At 38.8% G+C, this 13866-nt stretch overlaps 3 protein-coding genes across 4 annotated transcripts; all 3 read left to right on the top strand.

The window, feature by feature from the left end:
* The first annotated feature begins 799 nt into the window (after positions 1-799).
* On the top strand, positions 800-1930 carry mif (macrophage migration inhibitory factor). Its single transcript, XM_008420283.3, has 3 exons — positions 800-1010; positions 1379-1551; positions 1638-1930. The coding sequence occupies exons 1-3, from the start codon at positions 903-905 to the stop codon at positions 1702-1704; spliced, it is 348 nt and encodes a 115-aa protein (XP_008418505.1). The 5' UTR covers positions 800-902; the 3' UTR covers positions 1705-1930.
* An 809-nt stretch (positions 1931-2739) lies between these two features.
* LOC103471346 (uncharacterized) lies at positions 2740-7687 on the top strand. Of its 2 annotated transcripts, none has more exons than XM_008420280.3 (5): positions 2740-3260; positions 4411-4774; positions 4927-4994; positions 5469-5526; positions 5971-7687. In XM_008420280.3, exons 2-5 carry the CDS (start codon positions 4474-4476, stop codon positions 6783-6785), a joined length of 1242 nt encoding a protein of 413 aa, XP_008418502.2. In that variant the 5' UTR covers positions 2740-3260; positions 4411-4473; the 3' UTR covers positions 6786-7687. The 2 variants fall into 2 exon arrangements, with proteins under 2 accessions (XP_008418502.2, XP_008418501.2); XM_008420279.3 differs by having other exon boundaries at positions 2754-3260; positions 4927-5051.
* A 96-nt stretch (positions 7688-7783) lies between these two features.
* Positions 7784-10987, top strand: LOC103471347 (uncharacterized). The gene is made up of 4 exons (XM_017307261.2): positions 7784-8152; positions 8243-8616; positions 9266-9369; positions 9504-10987. Exons 2-4 carry the CDS (start codon positions 8340-8342, stop codon positions 10449-10451), a joined length of 1329 nt encoding a protein of 442 aa, XP_017162750.2. The 5' UTR covers positions 7784-8152; positions 8243-8339; the 3' UTR covers positions 10452-10987.
* The last annotated feature ends 2879 nt before the right edge of the window (positions 10988-13866 follow it).

The following is a 13866-nucleotide window of genomic DNA, read 5'->3' as shown; positions in this document are numbered from 1 at the left end:
GTTTCTTATTACTGACTTTGCCTTTAATTCTATATGACGCACCAGACTAACTAACTAACTAAACAACTAACGAACAAACCAACTAACTAACTAACTAACTAACTAACTAACTAATTATCTAACTAACTAACTAACTAACTAACTAACTAACTATTAAATCCACAATTTGGGACATTAAAGTTTCTTAAATTGACTTGACAACACACCCAGATGGTTAAATAGAATATTTAGTGAACTAAACCTGGCATCTTGCCTAAAATAGATAACGAACACATTGGAGCCACGCAAAAATAATCGTCTTGTTCTCGATTTTAAAGGCAATAAGTGTAGAAAGAATAAAAATAAACATATTAAACAATTAAAATTACGTTAAAATTGTTTAATTTTAAAGGTAGGTAAATGTGAAAATAAATGTAAATGCTTGCAGTGACAAACAGATGAACTTTTTGAATGAAAGTCTGAGAAAACCAAGGCATATGAGCATCCTCTTGCTGTGACTTTGTAGCAATCGTTCAGGATTGAAAACAATTTGTCCTGTCATATTTGGAGACTATTGAGAGAGTATGAAATTAGTTGGTTAGTTCATTTGTCGTCTATTTTCAAGGATCTGTTTGAAATATTCCTTTTTTGTCCTCTCCATCGTGTAAATATTTTTTACAACAATAAATAAATGATGCAAAACAAACACCGGAATGAACCGAAATACGTTCACGTCACAACCTCTTGGAGTGACAGGTCTTCCAGGATGGTAGGAGGCGCTGTGAACAATTTCTGACGTTGTTGCCGGCCGAAACTACAAAAGAGAAAGAGGAAATTCTCTTTCTCTTCTTCCGTGTGTGAGCAGAAGGAGAGGAACACATCTGCAGCAGCTCCAGCAGTGGAGAAAATAAACGACAAGAATCATGCCGATGCTCGTGGTGAACACCAACGTGGCTAAAAGCGACGTCCCTGCGGCTCTGGTGTCCGAAGCCACGGATGAGCTGGCCAAGGCGATAGGCAAACCTGTGCAGGTAGGCCTGGGGTCACTCGGTTCTGGAGAATCAATGTGGACCTCGTGCTGTTCATGTGGATCAGTTTTATTTGTGCTGTTATGATCATTTCATGTTTAAATTTTTACTGAAATGCAGTTGCATTTAATCTGCTATGAGAGCAGATCCTTGTGAAGCTACGCAAACATGGCCTGGACTGAGCGTTGATGCATGACAAACCTAAGAGGACGATTTATTTGTGGCAACTTTAATAAAGTAAAAGTACAAAGGCGTCAACGGGACCAAAATAGATATCCTAATCTTTTAACAAGTTAACTTTTTTGTATCTGACTGGATTTCCCCCCCCCCACCCCCCCCTTTTTTTTTTGCATTTGTCTTGCATGTACCAGTACATTGCTGTGCACATCAACCCTGACCAAATGATGATGTTTGGAGGAAAGGGAGACCCCTGCGCCCTCTGCTCCCTCCACAGCATCGGCAAGATCGGCGGCTCTCACAACAAGCAGTATTCAAAACTGCTGTGTGGACTGCTCAACAAACACCTGAGCATCTCTCCTGACAGGTAATGAATACACAACGGCTGCTTCATGTGACATGTAATGCTGAGATCAACTCTCATTAACTTGTTTCTCCTTGTGTCTGTCTCAGGATTTACATTAACTTTGTGGACATGGATGCAGCCAATGTGGGCTGGAACAATACTACCTTTGGCTGACATGGAGGTCAACTTTCTAAGAGAGAAGATCATTCCAGCTTTTTCCTACTTTACATAGTCAAAAGCGATGCAGTGGATAACAAAGGCAGTCAGAGGTGCAGACTAGAACAGTCGGAATACTGTGGAGCTTGTCCAAGAAGCACTTAACTTGACCCTTTTGCTTTGCACTATTCCTTTTCCATCCAATAATAAATAAAAAAAATCCTGTAGGTCATGGATGAAGCCATGTTTTCTTTGGTTATTCTTTGCTTATTGCTTGCAAAAAGATAATGTGTTTAAGCTAGTTTCATCTTTTTTGGCACAACACAGACACCGTAGAATCACAATAAGAGAAGGACACCAACAAAAAGTACTGTTGAGATGAAAAAATAGGGGCATATATCACAGATTAAAAATTCAGACAAAAAAAATATATGCAAACATACTAAATTCCACGGTTAAAATAAAGGACTAAGCCATAGATAATAAATGTAGCAATTGAATCTAATAGTAAATACAGCTAAGTATATATTAACATGTTTACACTTAGGTTGATTATAAATACAAACCATATTGTAATCATATTGACTCTAAAAGACATTTTCTATATTTAAAATTTTGGAGAGACAAAGATTGGAATAAAATTTCAGTATAATTTTTCCATAATTTGTTCCCTAATAATGAATGAAATTTCAACTGTTTTCTATGAAATATTAAGAAGTTTATTTTAATTATCTATCTTGTAATTTGACATAACTAAATGGAAAACTGTTGCAAAAACAAATCTGTAAATAAGATGATCCAAGACCTATTCAATGCAAAGTGTATTGCAATACACTTTTCATTGCAAAAGTGCATTGCACTTGTTTCTTGTACGATTATTGACTGGGTTATTATTAGTTGTGAATATTCTGTGTTTATTGTTGGCATTTCTAAATTTGTCTCGCAGGAAGAGCAAGCATATAAAAATTTAAAGAAAGACACTGCATTTTAAAGTTTCCAATTAGCAAAATTAAAAGAAAGCAGTCGCATGAATATACACTGCTAAAAAAAATAAAGGGAACACTTAAGTGTTCCCTTTATTTTTTTGAGCAGTATATATTTAACACATGTTGAATTTTAAATTCTCAATCTAAATTTCCATATATGTTTTATGTTAGATCTTGGATAGGATAGGAAGTAATTATCATACATTTTTTTATCTTTTGTTAACATGTTTAACGATAAGGTAACATTTGTAGAACTCTTTAGAACTTATTTTTAGTTACGTAAAAAACATGTATTCATTTTTCTCCAGGTTCGTACCACTGCAATGTGCCTAACCGGCTTTTCATGGGTTGAAATGATGAATTACGATATACATTGAATGCAGCAACGGATGCATCTGCGGCGTAAGATGCTGTGATTGGTTCATGATAACACATGAACCAATCAGAAGGTTCCTTATGGCTCTGTGAACTACAGAGACCAGAGCTACGACGTCATTGCGATAGTCGGCGGGAAAAGTCCATTTGGTTTGTGGTACCGTCACCTTCCACACGTTTTCTCCGTTTTAGTAACAAAAAGCCATCTCCCAGGTGAGCCTAGGTTGATCTCAAATGCAGCTGGTGTCCATATACTGTTTCTTGAATGCTTGTGGGGTTACTTTGACAGCTATCAGGAATACGCTAACGCTAGGTCTCTTCTCCTTAGGCCACGTCGCTAATGCGTGTCAGATTGTCTGCATATGAACTTTATCTTGTAGCATTGCGGTAGCATTGATATGAGACGTTTACGAGTCGAAGAAAACTAACGGAGTAAATCACAAAATGCTTTACATTCTTGTCGGGGATTGTGAGGGAAAAATGGCGGATGAGGACACCACCGGATATCACTTCCTCATTAGCTTGGCAAAGTAACCAGTGGCTCTTACTTTTTACTGCTGATGTTATAACAATATCCGATTTTTAGTCAGAAGCTTTTTTCGTCAACACGGTTTGTTGACTGGTCACATGGTGTGTTCCTCACCATGTGAGTCTGGTGCCTCTGATCTTTATCTGTAGATCTTGCATTAGTTTTAGGTCTGCTTTTATTCACAAAAAAATAAAAATTGAAAAATTAAAATACCCCAATGCACATTTCCAGCGTACTTATGATGAAACATATTTAAAATAACACGTGTTAAAGTGAAATCTAAAGTTTTAAATGCGAAAAACTTTATTAATAGCATATTATCTTAGAAAGATTATATGACCAGAAGTTTGTTGCACTGACAACGAGCTACTGGATTTGTTAATTTACTCAATACTATAGATCACATTCTCTAAAGGTATCAATAGTTAGACTGCCATGAAATAACAGCAGAGCCTAAGTTGTTTATTAAAAATTAAATGAAAATTTCGCTTAATTTTGGAAAACAAACTTCTTTCAAACTAAATATGTGGATTCAGTATTGTGTGTGAAATTGGATATTGCCTTATGATAAATTACCCTTTTGTAAAATGCCATCTTCCTGTACTTAATCCTGGTACATGGAGCTAAAAGTATAAAATTACAACTTTTTTGTTGGCATGCAAAGCGTGATTTTATCATAAGTGGAAAACGGTAGCATACAAATACTACAATACCACAATGTTGTCACATTCAACCGAAGCATTTCATGTTGTCTACTTTATAAGACATGATAGGTTTTTAAAAATAAATCATTTGTTGACGACTGTAATCTGATCATGTTTCTCTTGTGTGTAGCCAATAAGGACTTCCGCAACGTCTCGCGTGCTTTGAAGGAACGGCAGTAGGTCGTCGTCCATCATGTCTGACAGTATGATGCGAAGCGTCCGGGTCCAGCTGACCACAACGATGGACTCCGTCTTGAGGACGGCCGTGTTTGAAGTCATGAGGATCTTAGAAAGCGCACTGTATAACCATAAGATGGAGATGGCGCAGAAGGGAGAAGAGATTGCTCAGCTAAAAAAAAAGCTACAAGCTGCAGACCTAAAGCTTAAAGACTTTGAGATGAGCAGTCAGAGAAGAGCAGAGACGACTGAAACCCAATCAAAGCCAGAAGTTGCCCCAGAACAGCCTGTCACAGTTCCTGAGATTGATGTTGAAGGTATAGTGGGTTGTTTATTTGATTTCAAGTAATATGGCGCTGTATTGGAAAGCTGTATGAGGAACATAACTCCACATCTTCAGTTCTATTTAGTAATCTGAGTATTTACTACTCTGGGGTTAAACATGCTTAGTGTGTCTGTTTGTGCGCAGTGCCCGATGACTGGTGTGCTCCACTGGGCTGTGATACGTCGAACAGACAGGAAGAGGGTTGCCCCAGCGTAAGACTGCGCCAGTTTTCCATTCGTCTGTCTCCTGTTCCTCTTGTTAAGCACGAGGTGTGTAGATGGATCTAGGAAGTTCTGGTGATGGCGAATGGTTGTTCAATAACACAAACCGCGTGGGGTGAGCAATCAGATCTGTAACCTGGTGATACGAGCTAATTGTTATGGTGCCACATCCCACAGTGGGCTTGTTGCTTAAGAGGCCACTGGGCGATCTTTCAGTGTGACCCCGGACAGATTCCTGTCAGACAGCTTAACTAATGATGAAATCCAGAAGTCAAGTAAAAGTGAAAACCAGTGAGCCCAGGATGGATGTCAGTGCCAGATCTGAACATGCGGAGACTTAATCTGATTGTTTGATCCTTGTTAAGCCTTTCGTTTTCTTCACTCTTTCTTTTGAGATTTAAATTTTTTTTTTTTACAACATTTTAGAGATGTAACTTGTATATGTTTTTCTTTTTCTATTTTTAGGAGGACAACAATGTCATCAACGTACAGAAATCTCCAGTCGGCAGGAGATCAAAAAGAAGTAAGTTGTGTTATGGACCATTTTGACCATTCTCCGATGCCTTCAGGATGTTTTGCGTTCATTATTGGCTCCGTTATAGACACTTTCATAAAAATGATCAGGGTTTCTATACAAGGTTGAAAAGCAAGGTGTTTCCAGTTTTACATAAATATGGAACAACCTTCAAACAGACAAAAATCTAAGATTCTATTGGCGTAATGGTTCCCATTATGTTACATTGTGATTAATCTGCCTTCTGAAAATAGTGAATTACTGTCAATGTTAATATGGGGGCTGAGGGCGGTTAATGTACGTTACATTTTCCTGCTTCTCACCTCACTATGTCAAAATTATTTGTGCCCTTTTTTTTTTTTTGCTTTGTTGTTGCTAAACTACTTTGTCTCACAACACATAAGTTCAAAGGTCTCAAATGACATTCTCCATTTGTCTGTCTGTTCCTCCCAGTCTCTGCCATGAATGAAAAGCCAAACCCGAGCCAAGACGAGAGTAAACCAGCCGTTAATCAAGCAGCTCGGCACCCGAAATTAAGTGGCGACCTCAACAGATTACTCCAAGGTCTCAGCAAGGACTACTGCGACCTCAGCGGTTTGGACCGGCTTCGGAAAAGACGAACGAGTGAGGAAACTTTTACAGATAACGACAAAAAAGAGGAGAAAAACGAAGAAGATTCGTCAAACCACAAAGAGAAAGATCAGAGGAAATCCAAATACATTTGTGAGACTTGCTACAAGGTGTTGAACACAAAAAATGGCCTGCATGCACATGAGCGTTCCCAGAGGAAGTGCAAAGGCTGCCTGAAGGCCTTCTGCTTCCAAAACGATGTGAAATACCATAAGAGAGTTTGTGCAGAGTACAAGAAGTTGATGAAGGAAAAACGCAGACTACAAGGGAAGAAGACTCCCGTAAAAAACAAAGGACTCGACTCCAGCAAAGCCGAGGGGATCGGGAAAAAGGAAATCACGCAGTCTTCTGACAAAACAACCCCCTCCACCCGAAAGTTCTCCTGCAAGAAGTGCAGCTACAAGACTAACTCCAGAAAAAAATTTAGACGACACAAAATGTGTCATAGCGAGAAGATGCAAACTACACCTGTATGTCTAGAGATTCTTGATGAGAAAAAGGAATTTGATGTACACGAGAAAAACCACAAAAGTCTCATGGAGGTCAGCAACCAAAATGGAGACCTTGGATGGACTGAGCCCTTAGAAGATGTTGACGAAGACGGAGGATTAAGACAAGGTGAAAAAATGCAAGAATGAAGGCCACTGAGGGTGATAAGTGATGTACATTTTGTTTTTTACCAACCTGAGTACATAAGAGGAAGGGCAGGAAGACTGCAACAGGAATAGCTGCTGTCCTCGTTGAAAGCCGCAATTTACACCCACTGTTTTGTTTTTTACTTCAGAATTGTAAAAGAAAAGCTCCAAATATTGTATATCTTAAAACCAATTTCAGTCAAAATAAGATGCCAAAGTAGCTCGTTTTTTCTCTCTCAAATCACAGGTAAGAGTATAAGACGAGATGGTTTGTCCTCCAAAATCTAGTAGTCACCTCAACGTCTTGTTTTTGCTGACTACAATCAGACTGACGAAGGCAGATGTATCCTCAGAAAGTGAAAACTCTTAAGAGATCTATAAATAAAATGAAATCTATAAACTTGCTAGGTGATTGTCGAGTAAGTCAAAAGTGCTTCATCACTTTGTGAGAAATATGAGCCAAGCCAAAAATATGCATTTTTTTTCTGTTTGCTTGGTTTTTTTTTTTTTTTTTTTTTTATAAATATGAAGGTTCAGCCTCTCCAAGTATTTGTTTGCATTTGATACATCTTAGGTACTTTACAACTGTATTATTTGATGTTCTTGAAAGCTGGATCATTACAGCTCTCTGAAGTCAATTAAATTGGTTCAACAGATTTAAGTTTTAAAAATGGGTTTACTCTACAGGAATAATTTGTACTTGGCAATCGTGTTTAGTTTTTGTTCATTTTTAACATTTGAGAATAATATTTAATTCTTTTACTTAAATGTTGACAGTATTGAATTTGACGGTAAAAAAATACCTTTATTTAATGGAGACTTGCAATGCTTCCTGATGTTCCTTTATTTGATTTTAATTTCATGCTGGAGTTCTGAAATAAAGCAAACTAGTTTTTCACTGCTAATGTTTTTTTGTTTTTTTTCCTTAAACGCCGACTTTTTCTTCCCCATAGAATTAAAATGCGATAAATTTATATTTGAAATCTAAAATAGCTGGATTAGTCTTTTAGTTGAAGATTGAGATTTGGCTGCGATGCACATGCCTTACCTGCACGTCTGCAGGACGTGATTTCTCATTTTATCGCGAGATTTGCTACATCTCTTCACAGGTGCCGACCTGCTACATAAATCGTGCGATTTTTTTCCTTGAAAGTGAGGCTGCTATACTTTTATTCTAGCCAACAGAAAGTTACTGGCATTAAATTACAACCGCATTGTCTATTAATCCGTTTTTCTTTTTTAATGTAGTGTTTATACATTAAACGCAAGTGCTAGCTTAAAGGATGCATTGCTAGCTTCGTTGGGTCGTTGTTTACATGTTTTTCAGAGATAACGAGAAAGCGAAGCAGGGATTTTCCTGTCTCTTAAAGGTTTTTTTTTTGTTTTTTACTAAATTACGGTCGAAAATATCCAACACTTTAGCAGGCTCTTGTCATTAACTCCAAATTGTATCCTGACAGTATCTCCGGCAGCATGTCGTGTTGTTTTCTGGAAGCTCCCAGCGGTGTGTCGGTCAGTCTCAGACATTAAGACGGGTTTAATCATAACAAAAGGAGCATGGAGTCTGTGAGGAGCGCTTTTCACGCTCAGCTGGCCACCGTCATGGACTCTCTGCTTGCTGCCGCCGTGTGCGAGATCGCCAAGATCTTCGAGAGCAGCCTGTGCGAACAGCAGGCGGAGCTGGCTCAGAAAACCGAGGAGATCTCCGTGCTCCGCTGCAGGCTGGAGAAGGTGGAGAGGATGCACAAAGTTAAGGGTGGAGGCACCGAGGAGGGAGAGCCGTCATCAGGAGACGGAGAGGGCAGCCTGAGGCAACAGATCCCGACAGGATCAGGTATTAGAAAAACCTAGAAATATAACCACAGCCTAAAGTTAGGCAGTTTAAATAATGTAAGTTATTTAAACTTTAATTGACCTTGTTTTAAAATTATTGCTGGCAAACTTGAAGTGACATGTTTCCTAACACTGAGTGGACTAATACAGTGGTGTCCAACTCCACTCCTCAAGAGCTGCAGTCCAGCGTGTTTTAGATGTTTTCTTAGTTCAGCACAATTTAACCGAATTAATGTTTCATTATCAAGCTTCTGCAGAACTTGACGACAAACTGAGGGCATAATTTGGTCATTATTTGAACTGTGTTGCATGCAGAACATCGGCTTGATAACTTGAGTTGGACAACCCTGTTCTGGGGTGAAGGGTCCATGTCGAAAGGAGTGACATTCTGCATAGAAAGCATTCAGAAATACTCATAATTTAATCTGTTTTTAGTTCAGGAGCTGTACCCTACACAACAGTAAAAATAAAAACAAATACTTATAACATTGAAAGAACTGTAGCTCTTAGTGTTATGTATTATTTTATCTTTGATAAGAATACTCGTTTTTCTTTTTTTCTTGTATTTTTTGTTGAAATTCTATGTAAATACAGTAAAACCGGTGTACAACTAAGACCAGAGTTTGCACAAATCTGTTCTCTTTGCATAGCACTGAGTGTGGGGAAGGATCCATGTCCATCGAAAGCAGAGGAAATACTCTACATACTAAAGGAAGAGGTCACAGGTCAGGAAGGAGCTGCCATAAAACATGAGGTGAGATGTTTTGCTTCTTCTCCGTGACCCACACAGTCTACATATAGCTAAAATATGTATATACTCATTCAAATCTTGTTTTTGTTAAATATTGAGGTTCTTACAGATTTCTTTTACCTCTTTTTTATGAACAGCATCTTAGATTACGGTCTGGTGCAGTCCAAGCCCAAAATGGAAACGTGTGCATCTCCCATCCTGACCACTGCTCTCCCAAGTCTGAATCCAGTCTACTTCCAGCAGGTGAGTGGTTACCTGGACTGAACGCCACTCGAGGTGCTGCGTCAGGTCTGGACCAGCTGCAGGCAGACGGCACTGACTGCTCCGCCGCAGCCGGCAGCAGCATCGGCAACAACGCGTCTTCCTTCCCGCGCGGTTTTAGATCAGACGAGACCAGCAACGAAGACGACAACGCCTCGTTTGCTTATCTGGACCAGGAGTCCGAGAACCAGAACTCAGATCAGAGTCCGGGAGAAAAGGAGACTCAGACAGATCTCACTCCAGCCTCGTCTGGTGAATCATGGCGAACAAGAGACGACAGAGGTGCAAGAGGCCACATCAATCACACACGGCGAGTTGCTAATTTTACTACCAGAGATCCTCTGCGACCACAGTCCAACTCCCAGCTGCTCGCAGCGCGACAGACCAACACTCACAATCATCCTGTAACTCCCAGTGGAGGTGGCGGACGCCCTTACTCCTGCCCCTACTGCACCAAGTGTTTCACCTACCCTTCCCATCAGCGCAGGCACCTTCTACGGCACACCGGAGTCAGACTGCATCCCTGTCAGTTCTGCGACAAGAGCTTCCTCACGCCGTCAGAGCTCACCGTTCACACTCGCACGCATACGGGCGAGCGTCCCTTCGGCTGCGCTCAGTGCGGCAAACGCTTCGCCCGCAGCGGCAACCTGAGAGCCCACCAGCGAGATGTTCACATGGGAAAGAGGCCCTTTGGTTGCGTCGAGTGTGGGAAAAGATTTGCCCACAGAGGAAACCTGAGGGTTCACAATCATAGAGTCCATCAAGGGGATCCGTACTACTCTGACGGTCAGCCGGAGCCTGACATAGGCCAGAGTCCTATTTAAAAGCAACACAAGTAGGAGAAATACCTACATTAAGTTATTATTCAGCACCTTGGCAGCAATTTGGAACAATTGAAGCTTTTTGGTCTTATTCGTGCTTCTGTACTTTTTATGTAGATGATTATGTCTAATTCTGAGTCAGTCTGTTTTAGGTCAAATAGTTTTTTGTTCAGTGTAATTGATGTGAATGAATGATTATAATAATATGGACATAACGGTGGAAGTAAAACAAACAGAACTCCTTTTTTTCAGTGGCATTAATTTCCTTCATAGTTTATGGCTAATTAAAACCCAAAATTAACTTCCTCAAATAATCAGACGATTCAAAGAGATCAATAAATACGCTAATATCCAAACATATTAGTGGAAAGTTAGGTGGAAAGAAATAGTGTGGTAGAAAAAGGTGCGCATCCGACAGAAATAACCACATTCTTAAGGTGATTTGCGGATTAGCACGTCAGCAAAAACAGCAGCCTGATCGCCTCCAAACCCCCTGAATTGATCCAGTGACTCATGCAAAGTTCATGTGTATACTTTGACATTTCTGTCTTGAAAAAAAACATGCTTAATAGCTACAGTTATAGTCTTCAGAGAAACTAAATTTAGGGTTTTCTTTGGCTGTAAGTAGCAATCATCCAAATGGATAGAAAACAATTGAAAAAATTAACTCTTTACGTAATGAATCTACAATATGAATGTATTTGTGGATCATATAATGGATAGAAATCCAATATATGATTCATAAATCTTGAATGTAATTAAGCATTTATTCAAATTAACTAGAACTTGTCTGTATTGCCTCCATGGATGAATATACAGAGTTGTGCAGTAAAGGACGTTTGTTCAGCATGTAGTTAAAAGTGATGCGACACAATGTTTCCTGTCTCCTGAACATCCTGTAGGAAACTGGTAGAAAACACTAAAATTATCTTCTTTTTCTTCCATTAAGTAGTGGAAATAGAAATAACGACATAAACAAACAACTGGTCCTTCTGTGCACTCACTTATCTTTTATAACAGTTTAATTCCTTTAGAACAATGCTGTATTGTTTATCGTATCTTAAATATTACTGTAAATGTAGTAATTGCTCTTTGTCAGTGCTTACCTTGGACTGAATGTAGTCTTATTTTTCTTCAATACTAAAGAAAATTAATACTGTTGAAATTAGCTTTTTTTCTCCATAAAATCTAATTTCCTCCATGGTCAAAGAGTTTGGCTCTTGGTTTTTATGTTTTTGCTACTGCTTGTTTACTTCACTGGTCTTTTATTTGAATTTTCTGCGCTTTTTTTTTACTTCTACTTTCTCTAATAATCAGACAGCTGATTTCATAAACAAGCTTATTAGTAAAGTCAGAATCGTTCAGGATTTTCTCAAAGGTAAAAAAGTTTTTTCTATTACTTAAGCTGACTAAACAATATTTACTGTAAGGTTTTATTTTACAAAATATGGTTTAAAAAGCAGATTGTTTGGCTGCTAAATGAAAGTATGCTAGTTTGAAGCTTTTTTTTGTCTCTTCAAAGCTAACTATGTACTTCTTATGAAGTTTATTTATAATTTGACTCGGCTGTGAAATGCTTTATTGTGGTAAATATAATGTTAAAGAGGACTTTTTTTGTTTCCTTTAAGAAAAGCCAATCCTCTACATCCTGGCTTGTCATTGTGAAGAAATAAACATGCAAGTTTGTTGCACTGTTTTATGCCAGCCACCAGGGGGCAGTGCAAATACAAGAGAGGTTTACAGAAATGCGTGCTGACAGGTTTTGATGTTCTCAGCATGTTTTACCTTGTTTTGTCCTACATTCGTCGCATCTTTTCCCCCGATGCATGCACGTGTGTCATCATGGTGCTCGTCCTGTAATACATCGTATGAATGTTCAGAAAAATCTAAATGTGAGTTAATTTTGTACCTGCACAAAACCTAATTTATTAGAACAGGGTTTAGCTATTTTCTTCTTCTTATACAAGTATGTGAAGCTTACAAACTTTCTTCTGTTTCTTGTATTCATTTTTTGCAATTATTTTAAATTCTTCACACATGAGAGATGTCCAATAAACACTTTATTTTTATTAGTCTTTGAGTGTCTTCTGATGTTAGGATTTCCATGGAAAAATATTTTTTTCTTAGTTTAATTACAGAAAATATTTTGTTTTTAAAAAAAAAAAAAAAGCCCCAAAAATGGGATTTAGATGAAGTAATCAAGGTATGTTGGATTCCACTTTTTATCAACTTCTAGCTCTTTTATTGTCCAGAAGACCTCGGTTTTTGTAACATTGACTTGGTGTATATATGTTTTTCTCTTTCATAGACCTAAACATGGTCCGAGCGTGTGGGCTGAGTGGGGGCTGATGGGATATTTGTCCCCGTCTCTCCCTCTCGTCTTTCACACACTGCAGAGGGAGGTCTGGCCCAGGCTCTGAGCATGTACTCCCCAAGCTGCTGAGTCCATGGACTGCTCACAGAAACACAACATGCAGTGACCTCCCCTCCCCCTTAAAGGTCACCTGTGTTTGTGTGCAGGTCTCCCTCTCTGGCTCAGTCAGAAAGACTGGACATATATTAAGAACACAGAGCCGGAAGAGGCTGTGCAACACGACAAAGAGATTCGAACGTTAATGTCAGCGTGCCTCACTTGAAAGGCTTAACATTTATAAATCTGACTCAGATAAAGGTTTGCTGTCTGCTGTTGATGTGGGCGGATTGAATCCTCACTGGGTAAAGCTGGAGGTTCTTACAGACCTTCAAAATGCACGCATACAGACACACACACAAACACGCGCACGCACGCACACACACACACACACTTTCAGTGCTGTATTTATGTGCTATTTGAAAGCATGAGGCCAGATAGAGGCATTAATCTGCACGGATTTGAGTCTCGAAATGTTTTGTGTCTGTATTCAGATAGCATCCATTCCATGCAGTATTTATTTTGTTTATATTTAGTTGTGTGCAATCGAAAATCTGTTCAAAGCAGCTTTACCTAAAGAGGAAAAGGGCAACAAATATCCGTGGACCAAGCTGTACTGCCAGATTATGATTGCTTTATAAGATTTACAAACCACATGAAACGCCAAATGGAGAGAAATCTCCAGCTGTTCTATGAAGGTAAACCTTCTCAAGAGAAGGTTTACCTTCATAGAACAGCTGGAATTGTGATCAGACTAAATTACGCACAGCTGGAATATTTTGTATTGGATTTTATTTTGGGGCACCAGAGGAAGGGGTCTGAATACAAAAGCACATCATGCTTTTCTGCTTTTTATTTGTAAAACTACAAGGAACTGGGATTGATTTGATTAATCGCAGTGAATGACAATATTTGTCAACTAATTTAGTAATCAATAAATTAACTGGAGTTTATAGACTAAAAAAATAAAATTTTCTGAACACTGTAAAACTGTGTAAAAGTAAATGC

Source organism: Poecilia reticulata, chromosome 10 (assembly GCF_904066995.2).
Source record: "Poecilia reticulata chromosome 10, P_reticulata-male-v2, whole genome shotgun sequence".
Lineage (NCBI taxonomy): Eukaryota > Metazoa > Chordata > Actinopteri > Cyprinodontiformes > Poeciliidae > Poecilia > Poecilia reticulata.
The sequence above is the reverse complement of the archived record's forward strand: the minus strand, read 5'-3'. Positions and strand labels throughout refer to the sequence as shown.

What these genes read in the sequence shown, in the direction of transcription:
- LOC103471347 (XM_017307261.2), top strand. Translation starts at nt 8,340, where the DNA reads ATGGAGTCTGTGAGGAGCGCTTTTCACGCTCAGCTGGCCACCGTCATG. An exon ending in ACAGATCCCGACAGGATCAG is followed by an intron (nt 8,617 to 9,265) that starts GTATTAGAAAAA and finishes CTCTTTGCATAG; the next exon opens with CACTGAGTGTGGGGAAGGAT. An exon ending in GAGCTGCCATAAAACATGAG is followed by an intron (nt 9,370 to 9,503) that starts GTGAGATGTTTT and finishes TTTTATGAACAG; the next exon opens with CATCTTAGATTACGGTCTGG.
- LOC103471346 (XM_008420279.3), top strand. Translation starts at nt 4,474, where the DNA reads ATGTCTGACAGTATGATGCGAAGCGTCCGGGTCCAGCTGACCACAACG. An exon ending in TCCTGAGATTGATGTTGAAG is followed by an intron (nt 4,775 to 4,926) that starts GTATAGTGGGTT and finishes GTTTGTGCGCAG; the next exon opens with TGCCCGATGACTGGTGTGCT. An exon ending in TTCCTCTTGTTAAGCACGAG is followed by an intron (nt 5,052 to 5,468) that starts GTGTGTAGATGG and finishes TTCTATTTTTAG; the next exon opens with GAGGACAACAATGTCATCAA.
- mif (XM_008420283.3), top strand. Translation starts at nt 903, where the DNA reads ATGCCGATGCTCGTGGTGAACACCAACGTGGCTAAAAGCGACGTCCCT. An exon ending in CGATAGGCAAACCTGTGCAG is followed by an intron (nt 1,011 to 1,378) that starts GTAGGCCTGGGG and finishes TGCATGTACCAG; the next exon opens with TACATTGCTGTGCACATCAA. An exon ending in CTGAGCATCTCTCCTGACAG is followed by an intron (nt 1,552 to 1,637) that starts GTAATGAATACA and finishes TGTCTGTCTCAG; the next exon opens with GATTTACATTAACTTTGTGG.